A 22,393-nucleotide genomic window follows, 5' to 3' on the forward strand; every position below is an offset into this window, starting at 1 on the left:
TGTTAGAGGCGCCGTCTGTCATGTGGGGCCTAAAACAAGGCCCTATCAGTCTGTTAAGGTGAACATAAAAAGTTCCAACACTATTCGAATTTGGGCATTGTGTGTTCTCTTTCTCCCAGGAAACGTTCATCATTCTGCTAACGTCACTGTAAAATAGATGACTTAACAGTTATTCTGCGATACCTTGTGCGTGAAAGTTAGCTACTCTGTTTGCTGACAAAACACAATGGTGTTGTTTAAGAGGCAGTCTGGTACTTTGATGTAGGGGTCATCTCTTTTTATAGTAAATAGATTGCGCGAGCTAGGCCAGCTGACCTCCATCATCTATTTACTTTGTGGTCTTTTATGACATTCTTTATTACCATAGTCTGTTTTCTACCTACAGGCTAAGGAAGAACCTGAAGTCATTAATAATTGTTCACCCGTCCTGGTTTATTAGGACTGTGCTGGCAATCTCCAGACCGTTCATTAGGTAACTACTTATAACTATGGAATATTCTATCCCATGTGACTGTTTGACCCTGTCTATATTAAGCTGACTATAAAATGCTCATTCACACATTGAGTCTGCTGGTAACTGGATAGAATACTGAACTCCGAAGCCAAAGAAACAAACCAGCCAGGATTCTTGCTCCTCGCAGATATCCAGTGTCTCCCACTGGAAATAGCAGGGTAAGCCCAGCACACAATTCTGGCCTCAGGATCATCCTGAGCTTATCGTAATTTAGTTTTCTGACAGAAGAGCTGCACAAGTGGGCCTCAGTGGTAACAATGAAGGTTAGTGCACTCACACTAAATGTGACAGAGGAGAGATGGACATGGATGCTTGTCCTATTTTTGCCTCGTTGATGTTCTGAGGCTTTTTTAGCAGAAGTGAATCCTGATGCCTAGGCTGCAGCATCGTCTATTGGTGTAGCGGGAGAGCGAGAGTATCGGGGCTGAAAGGTCATCAGGGTGATTCAGGCTTCTGGCGAGGGTTGGGAGGAACGTTCACCATAGAGAGAAAGGCTAGGGGGCTGGGTGTCATCAGGCCCTGTGGAGGGGTCAACGGAGGAGTCAAGCACAGGGGGAGCTTTATGTGTCCCTGGTATTTTCTGCAGTGGCTATGTTGTTGCTGCTCCCTCAGCTATCACAATGTCAAAGTGAAATGAGAAAGCTGGAAAATTCCCCTTCTGAAGAAGGAAGAGCACTCTGGTCTTCGCTGGGTTAATAGTCCAAGGATTATAGTCAGCTGTATTGTAACAAGATTTTGGGAGATGCCAGGATGGCATCAAGGGCCGAGGAATTGAAATATGGTGAAATAAAGATCGTCCAGTTTTGTTGCTGAAGTATATCGATAATCTCTGGAGTTGGCTGTGTGAATGTTTCTTTAATTAATGTGTTTTTGTTCTGCGTTTTTTTATTCAGTTTTAAGTTCATGAGTAAGATTCAGTACGCTCACACCCTCTCAGAGCTGGAGCAAGTCATTCCCATGGAGCAGGTGCAGATCCCGGAGTGCGTTTTACAGTATGTATCAACACTGCTCGAGCCTGGGCCTTGTGGCGTTCAACAACATTCATGGCTACATGAATTTTAAAGACTTTTTACACTTGATTTGAAAATCTCCTGAAGGTTTATTCCATTGGTTCACTCTTTAATATATTGTCTAGTGTGACACGGAGTTGTCAGAAGGTCCCATGTTCAATCCCTAGTTTCTGTTCATTTAGGGATAATCATCTTGAGAAACCTAATGGTTTCAGAGGTTGGGCTGGGAGGTTTCAGAGCCTGGGCTGGGAGACGGGAAATCAGTCAAGGTTCCCATTCCAAGGCTGGGATTTTTTGCACCTTTCAGGACATGATCAAGGTAGGTTGGCCAACAAAATGGTGTAGGAAGGGGTTGGGTGGAGTGCCTATTATCTCCCCTTTGCCATGCCATTTTGCCATCCGCAGGAAAGGTGGCAGATGGCCAATCTACCCAGAGCCTAATTGAATCACAAATGACCAATTGAGGGCTTCTTCCTGTTTCCACTGGTATTTTACCAGTGCCATGAGGAACCTTGCCACGTGGGGAGACTACTAGATAAACCCAGGTGACCTCCAAGTGGTCTCTGTGGGGACGGGAGGCATCCTTTTGGGCACTGTTTGGTCCATGGAGGTGCAATATGGCAGAAATGGCTGTACACAGCATTGTCACCATCTGTCTTCAGCAAACCCTTTCCTGTGGTCTGTTTGAGTAGCCCTAGACTGCCTTGAAGCTCTTGGGGACGGGATCCCTGCCACCGCGGAAAGATCCTGCTCCAAATAGCTGCCCAGTGACGCCCCTGCCCTCTGGGATGTTAGTTAAGGATGGAATCAGGTTTAGTTGTGATACTCCTTTAATTGGATATCACTTTTAATGCTGGAGGTTCTAACGATTCCTGCTGGATAGTGCCAATGTGTGGGCACTGCATACAGACAGAATCAAAGCCGCTAACAGTACTCATAGTCTGGGCTAACTTGTGAACAATAGCCTCCTGGTCTAGGTGCAGAAGGCTTCCCAAATCCTGCAGTGTTCCAAAGAGGATCAGTGCTTTCAGGAGAAGAGTGAGGAAGATTGATATAGCATTAAAAATGATTATATTGGGCGGCACGGTGACACAGTGGTTGGCACTGCGCCGAGGACCTGGGTTTGCTCCGCCCTCTGGGTCACTCTCCAAATGGAGTTTGCAAATTCTCCCCATGTCTGCATGGGTCTCACCCCCACAACCCAAAAAGATGTGCAGGGTAGGTGAATTGACCACACTAAATTGCCCATTTTAAAAAAAATGATTACATTAACATTGTTATTCAAGATAGTTTTATTTCCTCCCAACAATCTCACTCAGACAATTTGGCCTAAATTCTTATTCCCAGGTCATGAACACAGAGTCAGGACATTACTGGCTCCATAAAACCTGACCCAGCAGAAAGTGCTCCTCATACATTTCATGCCAACCTATGCTTTCCATCCATCCCCATGGCCCTTTATAGCCTCTATGCCAACATAGTTCCAACCCATGCCCACCATTCTTTCCCTTGTACTTCCCATACCAACTCATCCAGTATCCATCATGGCAGACCTCTGGATCCATGCTGAGATTAAATAATGTAAAATTTTGAGTGTTTATTGCAGACATTGTTTAAAAAAAACACTGATTCATATAAACCCATTCACTATATTTGCATTCCTTCAACTGCATCATCCCTGGAAAGAACAAACATTTCAAGTGTTTAATCCCTTATAAAGACGAGTGTTAGAATTTATAATTACATTTCAAATAGCTGCAACTAAATTGTGAAATGGAAGGCTGTGATAGATGAAGACTATGAATTCAGTCATGCAGCACTAATCCAGCAATGGTAACCCTCAGGCATATGTCAACACACAGAGCCAAATAGCAAGCAGCGTTTTTTTGTTGTTGTACGTTTATATACTTTATTTAAAAAAATTTAAATCCAATTAAGGGACAATTTAGCATGGCCAATCCACCCACCCTGCACATCTTTAGGTTGTGGGAGTGAGACCCACGCAGACACGGGGAGAATATGCACACTCCACATGGAGAGTGACCCGGGACTGGGATCAAACCCGGGTCCTCGTCGCCGTGCCACCCCAGTTTACGTACTTCTTACACACATCCCTGTCCAATTCTAAAATCTCAAAGGGTACTGTACCCTCCCAAAGGTGTTCATGGTCCATATCCAAAGATGTAGCCTATCTCTCCAAAACACACTGCAAGGTTTAGACCTGCTTCTATCAGGTCTAATCTTTACACATCATGTTTCCCACTCCTGACTAATAAAAATCAGACATGATTGGAGGCAACAGCTGTTTTATATGGGCAGCTGCCTCCATGAAACATACATGCACAATTCTCAACCCAGGCCCATTTCTTTTTCCACAAAAATAGTAGATGCCATGTTCAGGGGAGGAGACTTCTGTATTTCATCTACATCCACCCTTTTCACGATGTCAGAGAAGCTCTGTGGCGTTATGAAAATCCAGCTCTTTGATTCAGTTGGTGTAGCACTGTCAGCTGAGACTAAGGTTGTGTGAAAAAGCCCCACTGCAGGATATGAATGTAACCAAATGTGACATTTCAGTGTAATGTTAAGGGAAAGCTGCATTGTTAGAGGTGCCATCTTTCAACGGAGGCCTTAATCTGCCTGTTCTACTGGTTTGGTTTGGCTGGACATGGGGTGTGACAGCAGGATGGTTGTGCTACGGGATTAGCAATCCAGAAAATGGATTAATAATTGAGGCAAGTGAGTTCAGATGCCGATATGGCAGATTAAGAATTTGTATTCAGCTTTAAATTCAAAATTGGTACGAATAAAACTCACCGTGACCTTTTTAGTTCACTTGTCCTTGAGGGAAAGAAAACTCCCTCTTTCCTCAGTTTGGCTGACATGTGAGTTTAGTCCAACATTAACATGGCTGAATCTTGACCTTCTCAGGTGGACTAACAAACCGCCACCTCAGTGTAACTAGAGATGGGCAGTAACTGTGCCAACCTTACCAACAACATCCTGGGAATTAATTTAACAGAAGTGTTCTCAAAAGAAGTGCTCTCTTTTTGTCCTCGCTCAACCAACATCTTGAAAATATATCAGTTTCAGTGATGTTTTTGCGACATTGCTATATACCAATTAGCTGCCGAATTTACTTGTATAACAAGAAGTGACTATTTAAAAGTAGAATTTTGTGTGTGGTGATTTGGAAAGATTCAGTGACATGATAAATCTCAGCCTTTTTATCTTCCAGATTTGACGAAGAAAGACTCAAAGCAAGAAGACCCAGGTAAATTCTCTGAACTACTTCTTCCATTTCCTCACCTTTGGTTGGGAAGGATTAAGTTTGAATTATTTTGAATTAAAGACTGTTATGTTTGTTTTACCTTCATTTCATGATGTGTTTTCCATCATTTCATTATGAACAGGATAATAAGGTTAGGCCCAAGAAGTGTGTCCGTTAACTAATTTGAACCCCATCTTCCTTTTTTCTGTATCTCACGACAGCGTCTCCTCCAGGAACATAGATAATTATCTCTTGAACCCTTTCACTCCTTTTAATGTTTGGCTTACATATCGTCCAATTGGTACTGAGTTTTTAGGCATCATTTTTATGAATGACCTGTCAAGTGGGTGGATAAAAATTGCTTCTATTAGGTCCATTTGTCTGAAAATATTCTCCTCCAATTTTCTCCCCTCCTTTTCTGCCTCCAGCAGAGGAACAGATTCTGGGGACAGATTCCACAGAGGCACTTTTCCAATATCTCTCACAAATGGCCACTAGGATGACCGGGACAATGCGTGTCAACGGGCTTTTTAAATGTAATGAGGAAGTGCCAGTGTGTATACACAACCAAACTTGACCCTAACCTACACCCAAACACCCGAGCAACAATGGTCACTTGTACAATATGCAAGGTCGTGGGAATTTTAGCCTCTGAATCTCAAGAGATACAGTGGAAGGGATGTTATTAACTGTGTATTTTCCAGGGCAGTGTTTTTCAAACTTTTTTTCCCAGGGACCCACTTTTGTCAACTGGCCCATCTTCGCGACACTGGCCGACCTTTACGACTCACACCACGTTCGCTTACCTTTAATGTGAAAAGGGAGCCTGCTTGGTCCTCACAACCTCACTTGAATCCTGTTCAAAGGAGGAGAGGGCAAAGTGTGTATCAGGTGCAGGCTTCAGCCAGTTCCCATTTGTGCTTTCTTCTTCTTTATGAAAATGGAAAATCTAACCTGACACATGAAGGTCGTCCTGAACATAAAATTTAGAACATAGAATTTACAGTGCAGAAGGAGGCCATTCGGCCCATCGAGTCTGCACCAGCCCTTGTAAAGAGCACCCCACTTAAGCACCACACCTCCACCCTATCTCCATAACCCCACCTAACCTTTTTTGGACACGAAGGGCAATTTAGCATGGCCAATCCACCTAACCCACACATCTTTGGACTGTGGTAGGAAACCGGAGCCCCCAGAGGAAACCCACGCAGACACTGGGAGAACGTGCAGCCTCTGCACAGACAGTGACCCAAGCCGGGAATCGTCTGCCGCTATGAAGCAACATGTTAACCACTGTGCTACCGTGCTGCCCTGTGAAGGGCAATAGCAACAAAATGCGTGTTTTACTCAGCACTGGATACTTCTGCGAAATGGTACTCCAGAATGCTGACAGCTTCATGGGCATGTTTTTAATGTGGTATCATAGGTCTGCGACAGCAATGTAGTCTTTTAATTTGGAGTCATCTGTCAGTGAATAACTGACTTTGGGGTCTCAACCTCAAAATTAATTTTCCTCCCCCCACTTCTCTTTAAAATCCTTGAAACTTCTCCTCTCATTTGTCAGTACTTCCCTGCATGTAGCACACATGGGCTTGGCACAATTGACAAAACCATACCTCAATAAATCATCTTTATACCGCTATGTAGCTGACAGTAGCACTGCTCTGTCCTGCCTTGCCTCCTTAGCAGCTCTCCAGCAGATTCTATTATGAGATCCTGTCCAATCAGGTACACTGCCTATTTGAGTGTGTGACGGTCTCTTTTCAGAAAATGGTCCATCTTCACTATCCTCTTTCCAGCAGCTAGAAAATGGAAGCAGCTCTGCTCTGTGATTTAACATCAAAAGCACATACATGAAGGGTGCTTGATGTTGGCTGTATGTGCATGACCTGCACTCTGCTGTCGCTTCTGCCCGAAAGAATGCAGCACAGCCTCATTTATTCTCATCTAAAAGGCAGCAGTGGCCGCCATTCTCAATGTAAAAGCTGGTAGCAGCCATTGGGCACTTCTCCCACAATCGAGAACATTGCGACCAATCGCTCTGCGACCCTCCCTTCACCCACCCGCGGATCACAACCCGCACATTGAAAAACCCTGTTGTAGTGGATAGATTTATAGATCTTTATAGAACATACAGTGCAGAAGGAGGCCATTCGGCCCATCGAGTCTGCACCGACCCACTTCAGCCCTCACTTCTACCCTATCCCTGTAACCCAATAACCCCTCCTAACCTTTCTTTTGGTCACTAAGGGCAATTTATCATGGCCAATCCACCTAACCTGCACTTCTTTAGACTGTGGGAGGAAACCGGAGCACCCGGAGGAAACCCACGCAGACACGGGGGGAACGTGCAGACTCCGTACAGACCGTGACCCAGCAGGGAATCGAACCTGGGACCCTGGTGCTGTGAAGCCACAGTGCTATCCACTTGTGCTATCGGGATAACATGGTCTCAGAGAATGAGCCAGAGTTACTGATGGCAACAGGTTCAGCAGCGACTCTCCCGTGCAGCATGAGAGCAATTCTGTCGAATAACAAAATTCTTTGCATCTGTTTTTTTTTTACAGAACAGAAGACGGTCAGTCCATGATTGAGAAAAACAGGTGATTATAGCAAAACAAAGGAAACGGATGTAGATTTTTCTCACAATCTATGAGGAAACAATAAACCTATCTGAAGTGTAATTTGAATGGAGTTGGTGCGAAGTAAAGATAAAACCAGAGAATGTTGAAAGTGCCTAGAAAAATAACATTAGATATTAGATGGCATTTTTGTGGCTTGGCTGCGTAGGAGTTAACAGAGTTTATCTTCTCTCTAACTCAGGCCTGTGGCTGCAGCTGAAGAGCAGGAGTAAAGGTCAGTAACTTGGGGTTCTTACAGTGGCCGCAGTCAAGAGAGGTCAAATGACCTCCTTCTCTCGGTCTCATTAATTCTGAACTGAGAATGAGGAAGCCAAAACAGACCAATGTAGTTATAACTGGAAAAGTAACTTTTTTGAAAATGTTAAATGATTCATATTTATATCACATCCCTTGTACCCTGAACCTTCACCTCTGGAACCCCTCCCCCCCCCCCCCCCCCCCCCCCCCCCATTACAGCTCAATCCCCAATCCTTCACTGCTTTGGTTCTTCCTCTATAGCGCACCTTCAGATGTTTTCTAACCTAAGCGGGTTTTCCCAGATTTTAGAGTTTGTGAGAATTGATACAGATTTAATATTTTCTAAATCTTATTCTCAAACCTGCATTCTTCTATTAGTCACTTCAATTCTTAATTATTTCAAGTCGATATGAATTATTGGCAGTATTATAAGTGATGTGAGGATGTGAGATCCTCAGTCTGACCAGCAAGGGTCACTTCATCACACAGCAACTCTTCTGAATTCAAGTAAACTCAGGTGGTTGGAACTGGGCACTGTTTTACACCTTCTCCATTTCTTTCTGCCTCCACCAAAGTCGTTGTCCTGATGCAGTGCCTCCCCTTGCTGCTTTTTTTGTTCTGCGGGTCACCTGACAGAGGGAAGTTCCCCTTTGATTTTCTCAGCCAAGAAGCAGAAAAGCTGTTCACTATCCTCGTGGACTTTGTACCTTGTGTCTGAAAGGGGGAGGATGTTCTGGGTTGTAGCCCTACACCCCCGCAGTCGCAGCCCTCCAGCTGCCGCTCTGCACCCCCACAGGGAAGGCACTGCACCCCCACAGCCCTTCCCCCACCCCCCGCAACTGTAACCCTGCAGCCGCAGCCCTGCACCCCCTCAGCCACAGCCCTGCACCATCCTCAGCCGCAGCTGCAACCCTGCACCCCCTCAGCCACAGCCTTGCACCATCCTCAGTCGCAATCCCACACCCCCGCTCATGAATTTGTTATCAAGGCATCTGGGAAGTTCATACATGAAATATTGCCGTTCAAGTTTAAACACATTACAAATTTTGACCCAAAAATGATCCAAGTAACATTTCTGTTTTAGGAATTTCAGAAGCTTCACATCAAAGGCTGGAATTCAGAGAACACTGGATGAAGTTTGTGGCAAGAAAGTTCTTTTGAAATAATGTGACTGAGGTTGATAGTTATAAAAACTTGACTTTCACTCTCTGCCACTGATTCCAGGATTCAGGCAGTAGGCACTGGGCCCCGAGTTCATCTGAACTCAGTTGCCATTATTCAGGCCATTTTCAAATGACATTGGGCTTCTAAAGTTACAACGCTTCATGAAAAATATATGGGATATGGTCATAAATTCTATTGCCAAAAGAATTCCCTTTGTATGGATGTTTGGGGGAATCATTTTAAACCTCCTGTTCCTCCCCCTCACACTGACATTGCTGTATTGTAGGTTCCAAGGATACCGACTCCTGTCCAGCACTTCAACAATGGCCATTCTTAATTAACCTGGGCATCAGGTGTCAGCAGGAAAATCTGCTGTGGAGGCATCATCCCCAGGCTCGATTCTCTCCTCTTGCGACACTCCATGCACCCACGTTACGACAAGCGTCACTGGGTAAAAATCCCTTACTGGTTGAAGGTTAGAAGGTTTCCAGGTGGAGTAAGCTCCACCCACTTCATTAAAATGATTCTCCACCTTTAGCAGCAAAGATAGCTGGTCTGCAATGGTCATATTGCTAAATTAAGGTTTGGAATTGAAAAAGAATGCATTGGACCCATAACTATCGGAGGTCGATATTGCTGCACCAGGTGGAACACTTGTTCCATTACACTCTATCACCCTGATAAGTATTGAGTATAAAGATGTTTAAACTTTCGGGAGTCCAATGCATCATTTAGCAGTACAGAGGCCTCAGATGTTTTAGGATTCTGCTGTGGGACCAAGTAATCAAATTTACAGTTATTAAAATGCTCCCCCGGTGGTAAGTTAGTACATCTCTGGTGTGAGAGGGAGGTTTCATTCCATAGCTTGTGCTCCGGTTAGCTGATTTCAGCCAGGGTAGCGATGTAGGAGCATTGCAATTGGATCTGTGGTGCAAATTGGGGGTGGGGTTGGGTAGTGGAGGAGTGGGGGTGCGGGGAGACAGGATGTCATGTATCCCGCTCCTGATAACAGTCCAGTGACCCACCCCCCTACTGGCAGGTATCTGGGAATTTAGGAGAATATAAGGGCCGAGCTTGGCTGTGATGTCCTCGATAATCAATGTTAGGGGGAAAGGATGGTCATTGCCCATGGAACCTGTTTACAGCAAGAGTCAGTGCTTTGAGAGAAAAGGGGAAGCAATCAGATGGAAAACCACATAAATACTGTTTCACTGGATCAGTAAGGTGAGGGTGACAGGAGGCAGGGCTGCCTGGAGGTGAATCTGCTGTTGAGGCAGAGAGTGAGGGCTGACCGATCAGGGTAAACACTCACCTAACTGACAATCAGATTTGTCAAAGAAGTTGAAGAAATTCCCTGTTGATGGGTTGGTAACTGCAAGTATTTTGTTTGTTTAACAATTCTAGTTGTAATCATCATTTGTAGTTAGCACTTTGAATGTATTTACATGTACAGTTTTAAAGCATTTTTAAATTTGGTCTTTCATCTTCTCTAATTTTTCAGAATTGTCGACTTAAATTCTAGCTTATCTAAAATGCTTGCTCCCTCAGCTGCAGTGTGAAGAGCCCGGTGTGTAATTAACAGCTGCAAAAACTGTCAAACTTGCTGGAAGTATTTGTACCACATTGTAATCTTTAAAGGCGGCACCGTGATAATCCTTTGTCTGTTGTCTCCACTGGAATCTTTAGTGGAAAACTCGTTTGTGAAACCCCCTTGAGATTCTTATTGAATATGTTACTGTCAAATTCTTTCACATCAGTGTTTTTCCTGTGTCTGTCAGTGGAATTTCTAAGGAACACCTGTCAACTTTCCCCAAATAGTGCGGTTCGGCTCTCAGGAAGGGGCAGAAGCCAAGAAAATGAGTGGTTCCATTAACTCTTAACACAAAAGCAAAGTACTGCAGATAATGGAAAGCTGAAAGAAAAAAAACACGGAAAATGCCGGAAATATACAATATGTCCGGTAGCATCAGTGGAGAAAGAAACAGAGTTAACATTTCAAGTCGATTTTTTATCAGAACACCAAATAGTATCCTGTAACCTTTTGTTACTGGATAACAAGGAGGGAACAATAATGAATCCACTTCTGTTGAATGGAGCCCGTAAGGTAAATCCTTTAGCCGTGGTTCTGTCCATGCAGTACCACAGGATGCAAATGGCTCCTGGAGACACATGATGAATTCCAGTGTTACATAATTTCCACAGGCTGGTTAAAAATTTCAGTGGGTTGGATTAGGCCCAGAAAGTCGATCAGGCCTCTGATACTCAAGATAACAGTAATCTTCTGTCTCTTCCCCACAGATTATATTCCCCAATAGTTTGATTGGCTCCATGTTTTTTTTTATTCAAGGCCTAACTGGCTGTGGGATTTTAACTGAGCTAAGATTCAAGATGTGCTCTCCCAGACCAGAGAACGAGGGGGGCTTTTGAGAGGCAAGAATTATCTGAGCTTCCTTTCGGAATGTGCAAAGATAATATTAAAACAGAACCAGTAGTTTTACTTCTGCCATGCAATTGGCAAATGCAGCATGATTGAATTCAGCACATTGCTTTGAGGGAAAATTGTATGTATGGACCCCAGACCCGTCATTCCACGGAGCAGTGTTGCAGCATTTCCGAGTGAGTTGTTTACTGGGGTTGTGGCCCTGTTTACGAAGTTAGTGACACTGTTAATGTGAACTGGACATTCACCCAGTTGATGCCTAATGTTACAGCTATTCAATGTTCTCAGTTGTTATAAAAAATAAACAGTTGACACAGCTGCCGTGCAGTTACTGTTAAGGTGGAGCCTCTCTTGTGGCAAAATCAGTTCTTAATCTAGCTGCCAAATCCATCCCTCTCCCTCAGAAACTGTCTGAGCCTCTTCAACCAGACTGTTCACAGCCTTGGATGTCATACTTAACCTGCATGAACTTCCAACCACCTATTTGTACCATCTCTAAGATCTCTGTAGAACCACCCTACTCCACCCCTTTCTCAGCTCCTCTGTTCTGTAACCCTCATCATGCCTGTTGCCTTTGGACTTGATCATTCCAACACACATCCTGGTTGGCCTTCCCACGTTCTATCCTCTCTAGTTTTGAGATCATCCAAAACCCTCCTGCCTGCAGCTTAATTCACATCAAGTCCTGTTCACCCTGGTGTTCATTGACTCCCATGTAAGCAAAACTTCGATTTTAAAATTCCCATTCTAGTTTTCCAATCCCTCATGGCCTCAACCCTCCCTATCGTTGTATTCTCCACCATCTCCAGGATCCTCCTTTAAAAATCTACCTCTTCGGCCAAGACTTCAGCCAGCTGCCCGAATATCATCTTATGTGACTTGACATCCAATTCTGCATTAGAATGTTCTTGTGAAGTGCTTTTGGGAATTTGATTATGTTAAAGTCATTGGGTGGGATTCTCCATTAGCCACCGACAAAATCGGGAAATGCGATTGGGCGGAGAATAGCTTCCGACGCCAAAATCGCGATTCTCATTCACCTCGAAAACGGCGTCAATGCATTTCACTGCGCACGTACACTAGACACCATTTGCATATCATTAGCGGTCCCGACCCGTTATTCTCCAGGACCTACGTGTTTCCCCGCCTCCGATGGGCCGAGTTCTCGACGGCATGGTTCACTTGTGCTTTCAATAATCGTGAAACTGGCATGGCGGCTGCTGAGGGAGAGAGAGGGGGTATGTAAGATGTCCAACATCACCACAGTTGTGCCGTTGGCCGAGGGGCTTCTGCCAGTGTCGGGGGGTGGCCAAGAGGTGGACTGTGGAGTCGTGGTGAACGGGCATGGAACACCATTCCCGCCGGCAAGGCAACCATGTGGCTGGGCACACCTCTAACAGCCCTCTTCGAACCTAGTGCCATGGGTCGTTTAGGTCCCCCGTTCTCCCCCCCCCACCCCCCCCCCCCCCCCCCCAATCAGCTGTAGGGGTGCGCTCCAGCATCACCAGTGCCATCTTTTTGGCTGGGGTAAGTGTGTGTGGGGCGTGTAATGTGTATGCGGCTGCAGCTTGTCAGCCTCCTGAATGTCGATCACAGACCTGGCGAATCCCGCACCGTTTCTCATTGAAATCGATTATGTTCCACGCGGCACCGCTGCCAGCCCCTTAACAGTAGCGGAATCGGTCCAAGTGCGGCATCAGTTTTACTGGTGTAAAAGTCCACAGATTCTGCATTGGCGTCAACGCTTCGTCTCAGAAACGGAGAATCCCGCCCATTGTAAAAATATAAAGATGCTGTTGGTCTTTACAACAGTGTTTTTCAAACGTTTTTGCCCGGGACCCATTTTTACCAACCGGCCATCCTTCGGGATCCACTCCACCAACCTTCGCGACCCTCACTGCCTGGACTGCACAACCCACCAGTGTCACTAACCGTTAATGTGACAGGTAAGCCTGCTTCGTTGTCACGATTTCACTTGCTTTGTAATTCAGTGTTACATTTCTGGTAAGAACTTCAGCTGATGATTTAAGATCTCACTGCATCCATCGAAAAAAATCAAGAGGTTTGTCCTCAAACTCGCAATGTTACGACTTGAAATGCCTTTGAAGTTTTTAATCTTTTGCCAGTATTTCCCTGCGTATAGCACGCAAACTTTGCATCCTGATTTACAGTGGCACAATTAATAAACCCGTAACTCCAGAAATCATCTTTATATTGCTTTGCTCCTGTGTTCAGCAGGTTCTTCATGAGTTGTTCACCAGAGGCTCTGGAGCTCACACCAGCACTGCTGGCTGCTCCAAAATGTAGGAATTCTCGCACCCAGAGCACATGACGGCAGTGTACAGGACGCGTGACCTGCTCTCTGCTGCCGCTTCTGGAGAGAAGACCCCCATCAATTTTTTTTTAAAAAAGAATCTGCTCCTGGGTCAGCGCGCTGACGTTAGAAAGAGGAGGTCTGCCTCGCTGGGCTCCGGGCCTATGCACTGCTGAGGGGGCACACATAGGCGGGTCGGCTGGCATTCAAAAAGCCAGTTGCCGCAGCATTTTTAAAAGCTGATCATAGCCGTTGGGCACTTCTTTCCATGATCGGGAACGCCACGAGACCCGTGACCCTCCCGACACCTGCCCACGACCCACATGTTAAAACATGACGTGGCTCCAGTTGGGAGTTAATGGCGCCTAAATTTAGCTCACCAAATTCTTACGGCAGCCATTTTGGACTATATTCTCATTTACCCAATCTTTAATTGTAATTTGCATAAAAGTTACTGAGTAAATAAATCAACCCTTGCTTCTCTAATCAAAAGATAAAAGCTTGAACGAACAGATATTTAATGTTGAAATCATAGCTAAGAACATTAGGGGCGACACGGTGGCGCAGTGGTTAGCAAGGTTGCCTCACGGCACCGAGGACCTGTGTTCAATCCTGGCCCCGGGTCACTGTCCGTGTGGAGTTTGCACGTTCTCCCCGTGTCTGACCCCCACAGCCCAAAAAGATGTGCAGGGTAGGTAAGTTGGCCATGCTAAATTGGCCCTTAATTGGAACAACATAATTGGATACATTAAATTTATTTTTTTAAAGTTACTATGTTGGTTTAATTAACAAAACACGGGGTACAAAGACTTTCAGATATATTTCTGCTCTAAATTGGATCATCAGTTTAAAAGTAATTAATTCTGTTCTTCCCAGACCTTTATTACCTTCTATTTACCTTCCATTCTCCACTGTTTACATTGCAAATTTGCATGTACTATTTCTCAGGATGGTTATGGGCATTTACATACAATGTAACTTTATTTCTCTCCCACAATAATATCCATAATAACCTTTTTGGTTATTCAGATACTTTTTATAACCATGTTATCTCCTTGCACCCCACATGTGAGTATATAGAATTCCTGCTGAAACAAACCCAGAGTGAAGCTGAAGCAGTTAAACATGAGTCTGACTGTTAAATCTCCGGTGAAGCTCTGACTGAAGTTAAGAATGGAGTGACTACAGGCTACATCTAAATAGTTAAAAATCACAAGTTAATTATGCATTAGAAGGTTCATTTGGTCTATCTTAAAGCCCTAATCTCCACCACCACAACCTATTATGGCAACCAGTTTCTTCTTAAATGATTCCTCACATTTTTTTTGTCTCTACTGCTATGTCTGAATTTCTCCTTTGCATATTGAATACTCATTGTGTGAAAAATGTTAGTCCTAAAATGATCATTTACTCCTTTAGATCTCTTCCTCATTGCTACTTCTGTAACTTAAAAGTTAATAGGATCTAGGGTAAAAGCTCAATTTAAAAGTCATGTTAGACCATAAGACAAGGAGCAGAATTAGGCCACTCGGCCCATCGAGTCTGTTCCGCCATTCAATCATGGCGGATATTTTTCTCATCCCCATTCTCCTGCCTTCTCCCCATAACCCCTGATACCCTTATTAATCAAAAACCTATCTATCTCTGTCTTAAAGACACTCAGTGAATTGGCCTCCACAGCCTTCTGTGGCAAAGAGTTCCACAGATTCACCACCCTCTGGCTGAAGAAATTCCTCATCTCTGTTTTAAAGGATTGTCTCTTTAGTCTAAGATGGTGTCCTCTGCTTCTAGTTTTTCCTACAAGTGGAAACATCCTCTCCACATCCCTCTATCCATGCCTCACAGTATCCTGTAAGTTTCGATAAGATCCCTCCTCATCCTTCTAAACTCCGAGTACAGACCCAGAGTCCTCAACCGTTCCTCATATGACCAGCTCTTCATTCCAGGGATCATTCTTGTGAACCTCCTCTGGACCTTTTCCAAGGCCAGCACATCCTTCCTTAGATACAGGGCCAAAACTGCTCACAATACTCCAAATGGGGTCTGACCAGAGCCTTATATAGCCTCAGAAGTACATCCCTGGTCTTGTATTCTAGCCCTCTCAATATGAATGCTAACATTGCATTTGTCTTCCTAACTGCCGACTGAACACCTGCACGTTAACCTTAAGAGAATCGTGAACAAGGACTCCCAAGTCCCTTTGTGCTTCTGATTTCCTAAGCATCTTCCCATTTAGAAAATAGTCTATGCCTCCATTTCACCTTCCAAAGTGCATAACCTCACACTTTTCCACATTGTATTCCATCTGCCACTTCTGTGCCCACTCTCCTAGCCTGTCCAAGTCCTTCTGCAGCCCTGCTTCCTCAATACTACCTGCCCCTCTGCATATCTTTGTATCATCTGCAAACTTAGCAACAGTGCCTTCAGTTCCTTCCTCCAGATCATTAATGTATATTTTGAAAAGTTGTGGTCCCAGCACCGACCACTGAGGCACACCACTGGTCACCGGCTGCCATCCTGAAAAAGACCCCTTTATCCCCACTCTGCCTTCTGCCAGTCAGCCAATCCTCTATCCATGCCAGGATCTTACCCTTAACACCATGGGCTCTTAACTTATTTAACAGTCTCCTATGCGACCCCTTGTCAAAACCTACTGATTCTCCTTTCTCTAACTTCCTTGTTACTTCCTCAAAGAACTCTTGACAGATTTGTCAGACTTGACCTCCCCTTGACGAAGCCGTGCTGACTCAGTCCTATTTTATCATGCACTTCCAAGTGCTTCGCGATCTCATCTTTAATAATGGACTCTAAAATTTTACCAATGACCGAAGTCAAGCTAACCGGCCTATAATTTCCCATCTTCTGCCTCCCTCCCTTCTTAAACAAGGGTGTTACATTAGCCACTTTCCAGTCCTCTGGGACCCTTCCTGCCTCCAGTGATTCCTGAAAGATCGTCACCCATACCTCCACAATCTCCTGAGCTATCTCTTTTAAAACCCTGGGGTGTAGTCCATCTGGTCCAGGTCATTTATCCACATTCAGACCTTTCAGTTTCCCCAGAACCTTCTCCTTGGTAATGGTCACTGCACTCACCTCTGCCCCCTGGTTCTCCTGGAGCTCTGGCATCCCACTGGAGTCTTCCACCGTGGAGACCGATGCAAAGTAATAATTCAGTTCATCTGCCATTTCTTTCTTTCCGATTATTACTTCTCCAGCCACATTTTCCAGTGGTCCAATGTCTGTTTTTGCCTCTCTTACCTTTTATATATTGAAAAAAACTCTTCCTATCTTCCTTTATATTACTAGCTGGCTTGCACTCATACTTCATCTTCTCCCCCCTTACTACTTTTTTAGTTGTATCCTCTGCTCACTTCTAAAGGCTTCCAAATCCTGTGGCTTCCCACTAATCCTCGCCACATTAAATCATAAAATTTACAGTGCTGAAGGAGGGCATTCGGCCCATCGAGTTTGCACCGGCCCTTGAAAAGAGCACCCTACCCAAGTCCACACCTCCACCCTATCCCAGTAACCCCACTTAACCTTTTTTATTAGACACTAAGGGCAATTTAGCATGGCCAATCCACCTAACCCGCACATCTTTGGACTGTGGAAGGAAACCGGAGCACCCAGAGGAAACCCACTTTGTATGCTTTTTCTTTAGCTTTTATGCTGTCCTTGACTTCCCTCGTCAGCCATGGATGCCTTGTCCTCCCCTTAGCATGCTTCCTCCTCCTTGGGATGAATTTTGGTTGTGCCTCCCGAATAACCCTCAAAATCCCCTGCTATTGCTATTCCACTGTCTTCCCTGCTAGGCTCCTTTTCCAATCAACTCTGGCCAGCTCCTCCCTCATGTCTTTGTAGTTACTCTTATTGAATTGTAATACCATTACATCTGATTGCAGCTTCTCCCTCTCAAACTGCAGGGTAAATTCTATCATATCGTGGTCACTGCTCCGTAAGGGTTCCTTCACCTTAAGTTCCCCAATCAAGTCTGCCTCATTACACATCACCAAATCCAGAATTGCCTGTTCCCTAGTAGGCTCTGTCACAAGCTGCTCCAAAAAAACATCTCTTAGGCATTCCACAAATTCCTTTCTTGGAATCCACTACCAACTTGATTTTCCAAGTCCACCTGCATATTGAAGTCCCCCATGATTATTGTAATGTCCTTTGTACATGCCTTTTCTAACTCCTGATTTATTTTTTGCCCACATCCTGACTACTGCTAGGGGACCTGTACATAACTCCCATCAGGGTCTTTTTACCTTTGCGATTCCTCAACTCTACCCACAGAGATTCTATGTCTTTTGATCCTATATCGCTCCTTGCTATTGATTTAACTTCATTCCTTACTAACAATGCAACCCCACCTCCTTTGCCACCTGCCTGTCCTTTCAATAGGACACATCCTTGGATATTTAGATCCCAGCCCTGATCCCCTTGCAGCCATGTCTCTGTGATGCCCACAACATCGTACTGGCCAATTTCAATGTGCGCAACAAGCTCATTTACCTTGTTCCGTATACTGCGGAATTCTAGCGTTGTGCTTCATTAAAATTGTTTAGTGCGCATTGCGGGGCTTTCTGCAGTCCTCTTGGGATGTCACCTGTTTTGAGTAAGATGTTACAAACCCTGGGCTAATGCGTGTTCAATTCCAGTCCCAGTTGTCCCAGAGTCACACCAGGTTTGTAAATTTACACACAATTAACTTTTTACTATTAACAGTAACTATAATTAAACAGGCATCAAATACAACTGGTTAACTACTGTCTAATATCTAACCCCACCCCTCTCCCTTTTAACTCATCCCACCCTCTAAACACACACAAACACAAACAGAGGGGAAAGAGTGGTGTAAAGTAATAAGAAAGTAAAAGGGTAAGAGTCTTTGTTTCAGATGGTTTTCCAGTTTGTTTCTTCAGTCCAGGATTTCAGATGGATGTAACCTTTTCTTTCAGCTTGTAATGGTTTTCGCTGTCGACTCACAGAAATAGGAGGCAGCCAGCATTTGAGAGAGAAACAACTTCTTTCAGGGGATAGAAGCTTCTGATGTCAGACCGTAGGCAGCTGAGCAGAGAGAGCTGCTTCCACCTTGAGGGTTCAGTGGCTTCTGGGTTCTCTCCGAAAAGCCCCATCTGACAGGAACCAATCACTGTTGGTTGTTGAGCAAAATACTGTCCCTAGCCAATCCATTGGTCACCAGTCAACCAATCAAAATGAACCCGTCCAATCTTTTGGGCGCCATAAAGTCTGGGTTCTTCTATCCAAAATACAAAACTTTATAACACAGAGTGTACTATTTTGATACTCGAGTTCTTTACTTTGCTTGACTTAAAGGTATATCCCCATTAACGATCCACGGACCAAAAATGTCAAAGACAGAAGCAAGATCCTCCTGTTCTAAATCCAGGCCAACTGCCATTGCCTAGGTCATTGTTGTGCAGATAATCCTAATAATTGACTCCATTGTTTTGCTTGGGATAGAAGGAAGATTAACAGATTGCACTTTCAGAATGTGGGTACCACATTAGCCAGCTTCCAATCTGCTGGCACCCCCTCCAATTCCTATTGATTTCTTCATAATAATTGATGTTATCCCACACATCCCTGTGATCTTGAGGATAAATATTACCTATCTCTCGGAGCATATTAGTTTTGAGCTTTTTTTAAAAACCAGTTCAAGATTTCTGACCCATTTTACATTGGATTCATCTCGTACATGTCAGTTTCTGGATCATTCATGTGTTTTCTTGCTCAAATGCCCCCCAAAGAAACCCCCCTCCCCCCCCCCCCCACCCCCCCTGGATTGCTGCTGCTGCTGTCCGACCTTCATCTAACGCTCCGCGAGATGGTCTAGGAACGGTTGCCACCGCCTGTAGAACCCCTGTGCAGACCCTCTCAAGGCAAACTTTATCCTTTCCAACTTGATAAACCCAGCCATATCATTTATCCAGGCCTCCACGCTGGGGGGCTTCGCCTCCTTCCACATTAGCAAGATCCTTCGCCGGGCTACTCGGGATGCAAAGGCCAGAATGCCGGCCTCTTTCGCCTCCTGCACTCCCGGCTCGTCCACTACTCCAAATAGTGCTAGCCCCCAGCTTGGCTTGACCCGGACCTTCACCACCTTAGATACTGTTCCCGCAACTCCCCTCCAGTGCCGGGCATGACCAAAACATATGGACATGGTTCGCCGGACTTCCTGAGCACCTCCCACATCTGTCCTCCACCCCAAAGAACCTACTCAGCCTCGCCCCCGTCATATGCGCTCTATGAACCACCTTAAATTGTATCAGGCTAAGCCTGGCACACGAGGAAGAGGAATTAACCCTACTTAGGGCATCAGCCCATAGTCCCTCCTCAATCTCCTCCCCCAACTCCTCCTCCCATTTACCCTTCAGCTCCTCTACCAAAGCCTCCCCCTCTTCTTTCATCTCCTGGTATATCGCCAACACCTTGCCCTCTCCGACCCACACGTCCGAAATCACCCTTTCTTGAATCCCCTGTGCCGGGAGTAGTGGAAATTCCCTCACCTGCCGCCTCGCAAACGTCCTCACTTGCATGTACCTGAAAGCGTTTCCCGGGAGTAGCCCAAACTTCTCCTCCAGCGCTCCTAAGCTCGCAAACGTCCCGTCAATGAACAGGTCCCCCATTCTTCTAATCCCTGCCCGATGCCAGCTCTGAAACCCCCCGTCCATCCTTCCTGGGACAAACCGATGGTTGTCTCTGATCGGGGACCACACCGAGGCTCCCGTCGCACCCCTGTGTCGTCTCCACTGCCCCCAGATCTTTAGTGTTGCCGTCACCACCGGGCTCGTGGTGTACCTTGTCGGCGATAGCGGCAGCGGTGCCGTTACCAGCGCCCCCAGGCTCGTTCCTTTGCAGGACGCCATCTCCAACCTCTTCCACGCCGCCCCCTCTCCCTCCATCACCCACTTACGGATCATTGCCATGTTGGCTGCCCAATAGTAACCACCCAAATTCGGCAGTGCCAACCCTCCTCTATCTCTGCTACGCTCCAGGAACCCCCTCACCCTCGGGGTCTTGCTCGCCCACACAAATCCCATGATGCTCCTGCTTACCCTCTTAAAGAAGGCCTTAGTAATCACAATTGGGAGGCATTGGAATACAAAAAAAAAACCTCGGGAGGACCACCATTTTAACCGACTGTACCCTACCCGCCAGCGAGAGTGGCAACATGTCCCACCTTTTAAAATCCTCCTCCATCTGTTCCACCAGCCGCATCAAATTAAGTTTGTGCAGTGCCCCCCAGCTCCTAGCTCCCTGAATCCCCAAGTATCGAAAGCTCCTTTCCGCCCTCCTCAACGGTAGGTCGTCTATCCCTCTTCCCTGGTCCCCCGGCTGGATCACAAAGAGCTCACTCTTTCCCACTTTGAGCTTATAGCCCGAAAAGTGGGGGGGGTACAACAATCAGGATTGTCGATCATTTTTCATCAATATCTCCTGAAAAATGTATTTCTTTGGACAATGTGTGAAAACGGTTCAGACCAGCTCTTTTGTGGCCCACAGGACTTCAACCTACATTAACATGAGAAATGGTGACTCTGATAGCAGAGTGACAGCTGACACACATTTGGCGTAACCCAGTGAGAATCGCCTCCTGTAGGGGAGCAGGGAATAAACTACACACACCACCTCCATAAAGTATCAAAAGCACAGCCATTCCTCTCACTGGATTGAAGTGAAACCTGGAAGGAGGATATATGTCCTCACTCAAACTGAACAGAGCAGGGATTAAATACCTGAACAATCTTGATTCCATTTGGCTAAAACCTTTATGCACAGAATAGTCAAATTGTAAAGCCAGGCACTGGAGGCCTTCGTTGATTGACAAGCTGCAAATCAATATCTAAAGCAGGGAGATGGCAACCTCTGTACCCAGAAAAACAGTTTAATGATGAGGTGTTTGAAATATTTTTTAAAACCTCCATCTCCACCATTTCCACGAGAAGTATGTCCCACTGCATCTGTACCCTTGTAAATGACAGGGCACCTCTACCCTTTCACTCCTGTAACATGTTCCAAAATCAATTTAAATGGATAAAGGCCCTCAGTCTGCTGGCTACAAAGCTCTCAGAATATATTTAAATTTAGGCTCACCCAGAGTCATGGGTCCACAACACAAAACTCCCGAAGTGGTACAAATTGATATTCAAACTCAAAGGGTACTTACTGGACAATAGAAAAATGTCAAACTGACATTATTGGAGGCACTTTTCTGGGATTGGAGCTGGGGCCATATTTTTGGGAGAGTGCAGAGGGAACTCCGCTTGCAATCTAACCTGTGCTGTACCTACACTGCATCGAACCTATGAGGTATCTCTTGGGAGTTTGTGATATGGATATGAATGGAAAGTGTTCCAATCTCAGCAATGATATTCATCACCTTTGCATGCCAAGAGAAACATTTCAGTGGCTTGCTTCTCCACCTGCCTGTTTGATATTCAAAGTCAGTCACCGCATCCAAGCAGCTTTTTCTTCCATGTTTCCATGGGCTGAATACAAGGGGGGGGGGTGGATTTGTTTGGGGGCAGACAGACAGTGGGAGTGAATGGCTCACCTCCTCAGAAACAAAGTTGGGGGCCTGCCCTGCAGCCAAACCACACTGCAGATGAGCTAAGCAAGTGCAATGCAGGACTTCAGTCCCTCAATGGGGAGAAAGGCCCGCCCTCTGGAGCTGCCAGATAATTAGCTTAACCAACAGCTCCGTCAGTCCCGGTAATGCGAAGAGCGTATTAGTGACTGCTGACAAGACTGCACAAAGAGGTGTAAGAGGTCCAGGG

The 22,393-nt window shown here is 45.4% G+C and overlaps 1 protein-coding gene across 5 annotated transcripts in view; it reads left to right on the forward strand.

Moving 5' to 3' along the window:
• Positions 1-11,595, forward strand: part of atcaya (ATCAY kinesin light chain interacting caytaxin a) — a 245,651-nt gene extending 234,056 nt beyond the window's left edge. For all 5 annotated transcript variants that reach the window (XM_072482712.1, XM_072482714.1, XM_072482715.1 and 2 more), the window contains 6 exons: positions 386-472; positions 1,408-1,506; positions 4,763-4,798; positions 7,363-7,398; positions 7,619-7,651; positions 8,759-11,595. In XM_072482712.1, coding sequence (XP_072338813.1) covers positions 386-472; positions 1,408-1,506; positions 4,763-4,798; positions 7,363-7,398; positions 7,619-7,649 — 289 coding nt within the window. In that variant the 3' untranslated portion in view covers positions 7,650-7,651; positions 8,759-11,595. The remainder of the gene's footprint in view (positions 1-385; positions 473-1,407; positions 1,507-4,762; positions 4,799-7,362; positions 7,399-7,618; positions 7,652-8,758) is intronic.
• Positions 11,596-22,393: the final 10,798 nt, after the last annotated feature.

Source organism: Scyliorhinus torazame, chromosome 18, assembly GCF_047496885.1.
Source record: "Scyliorhinus torazame isolate Kashiwa2021f chromosome 18, sScyTor2.1, whole genome shotgun sequence".
NCBI lineage: Eukaryota > Metazoa > Chordata > Chondrichthyes > Carcharhiniformes > Scyliorhinidae > Scyliorhinus > Scyliorhinus torazame.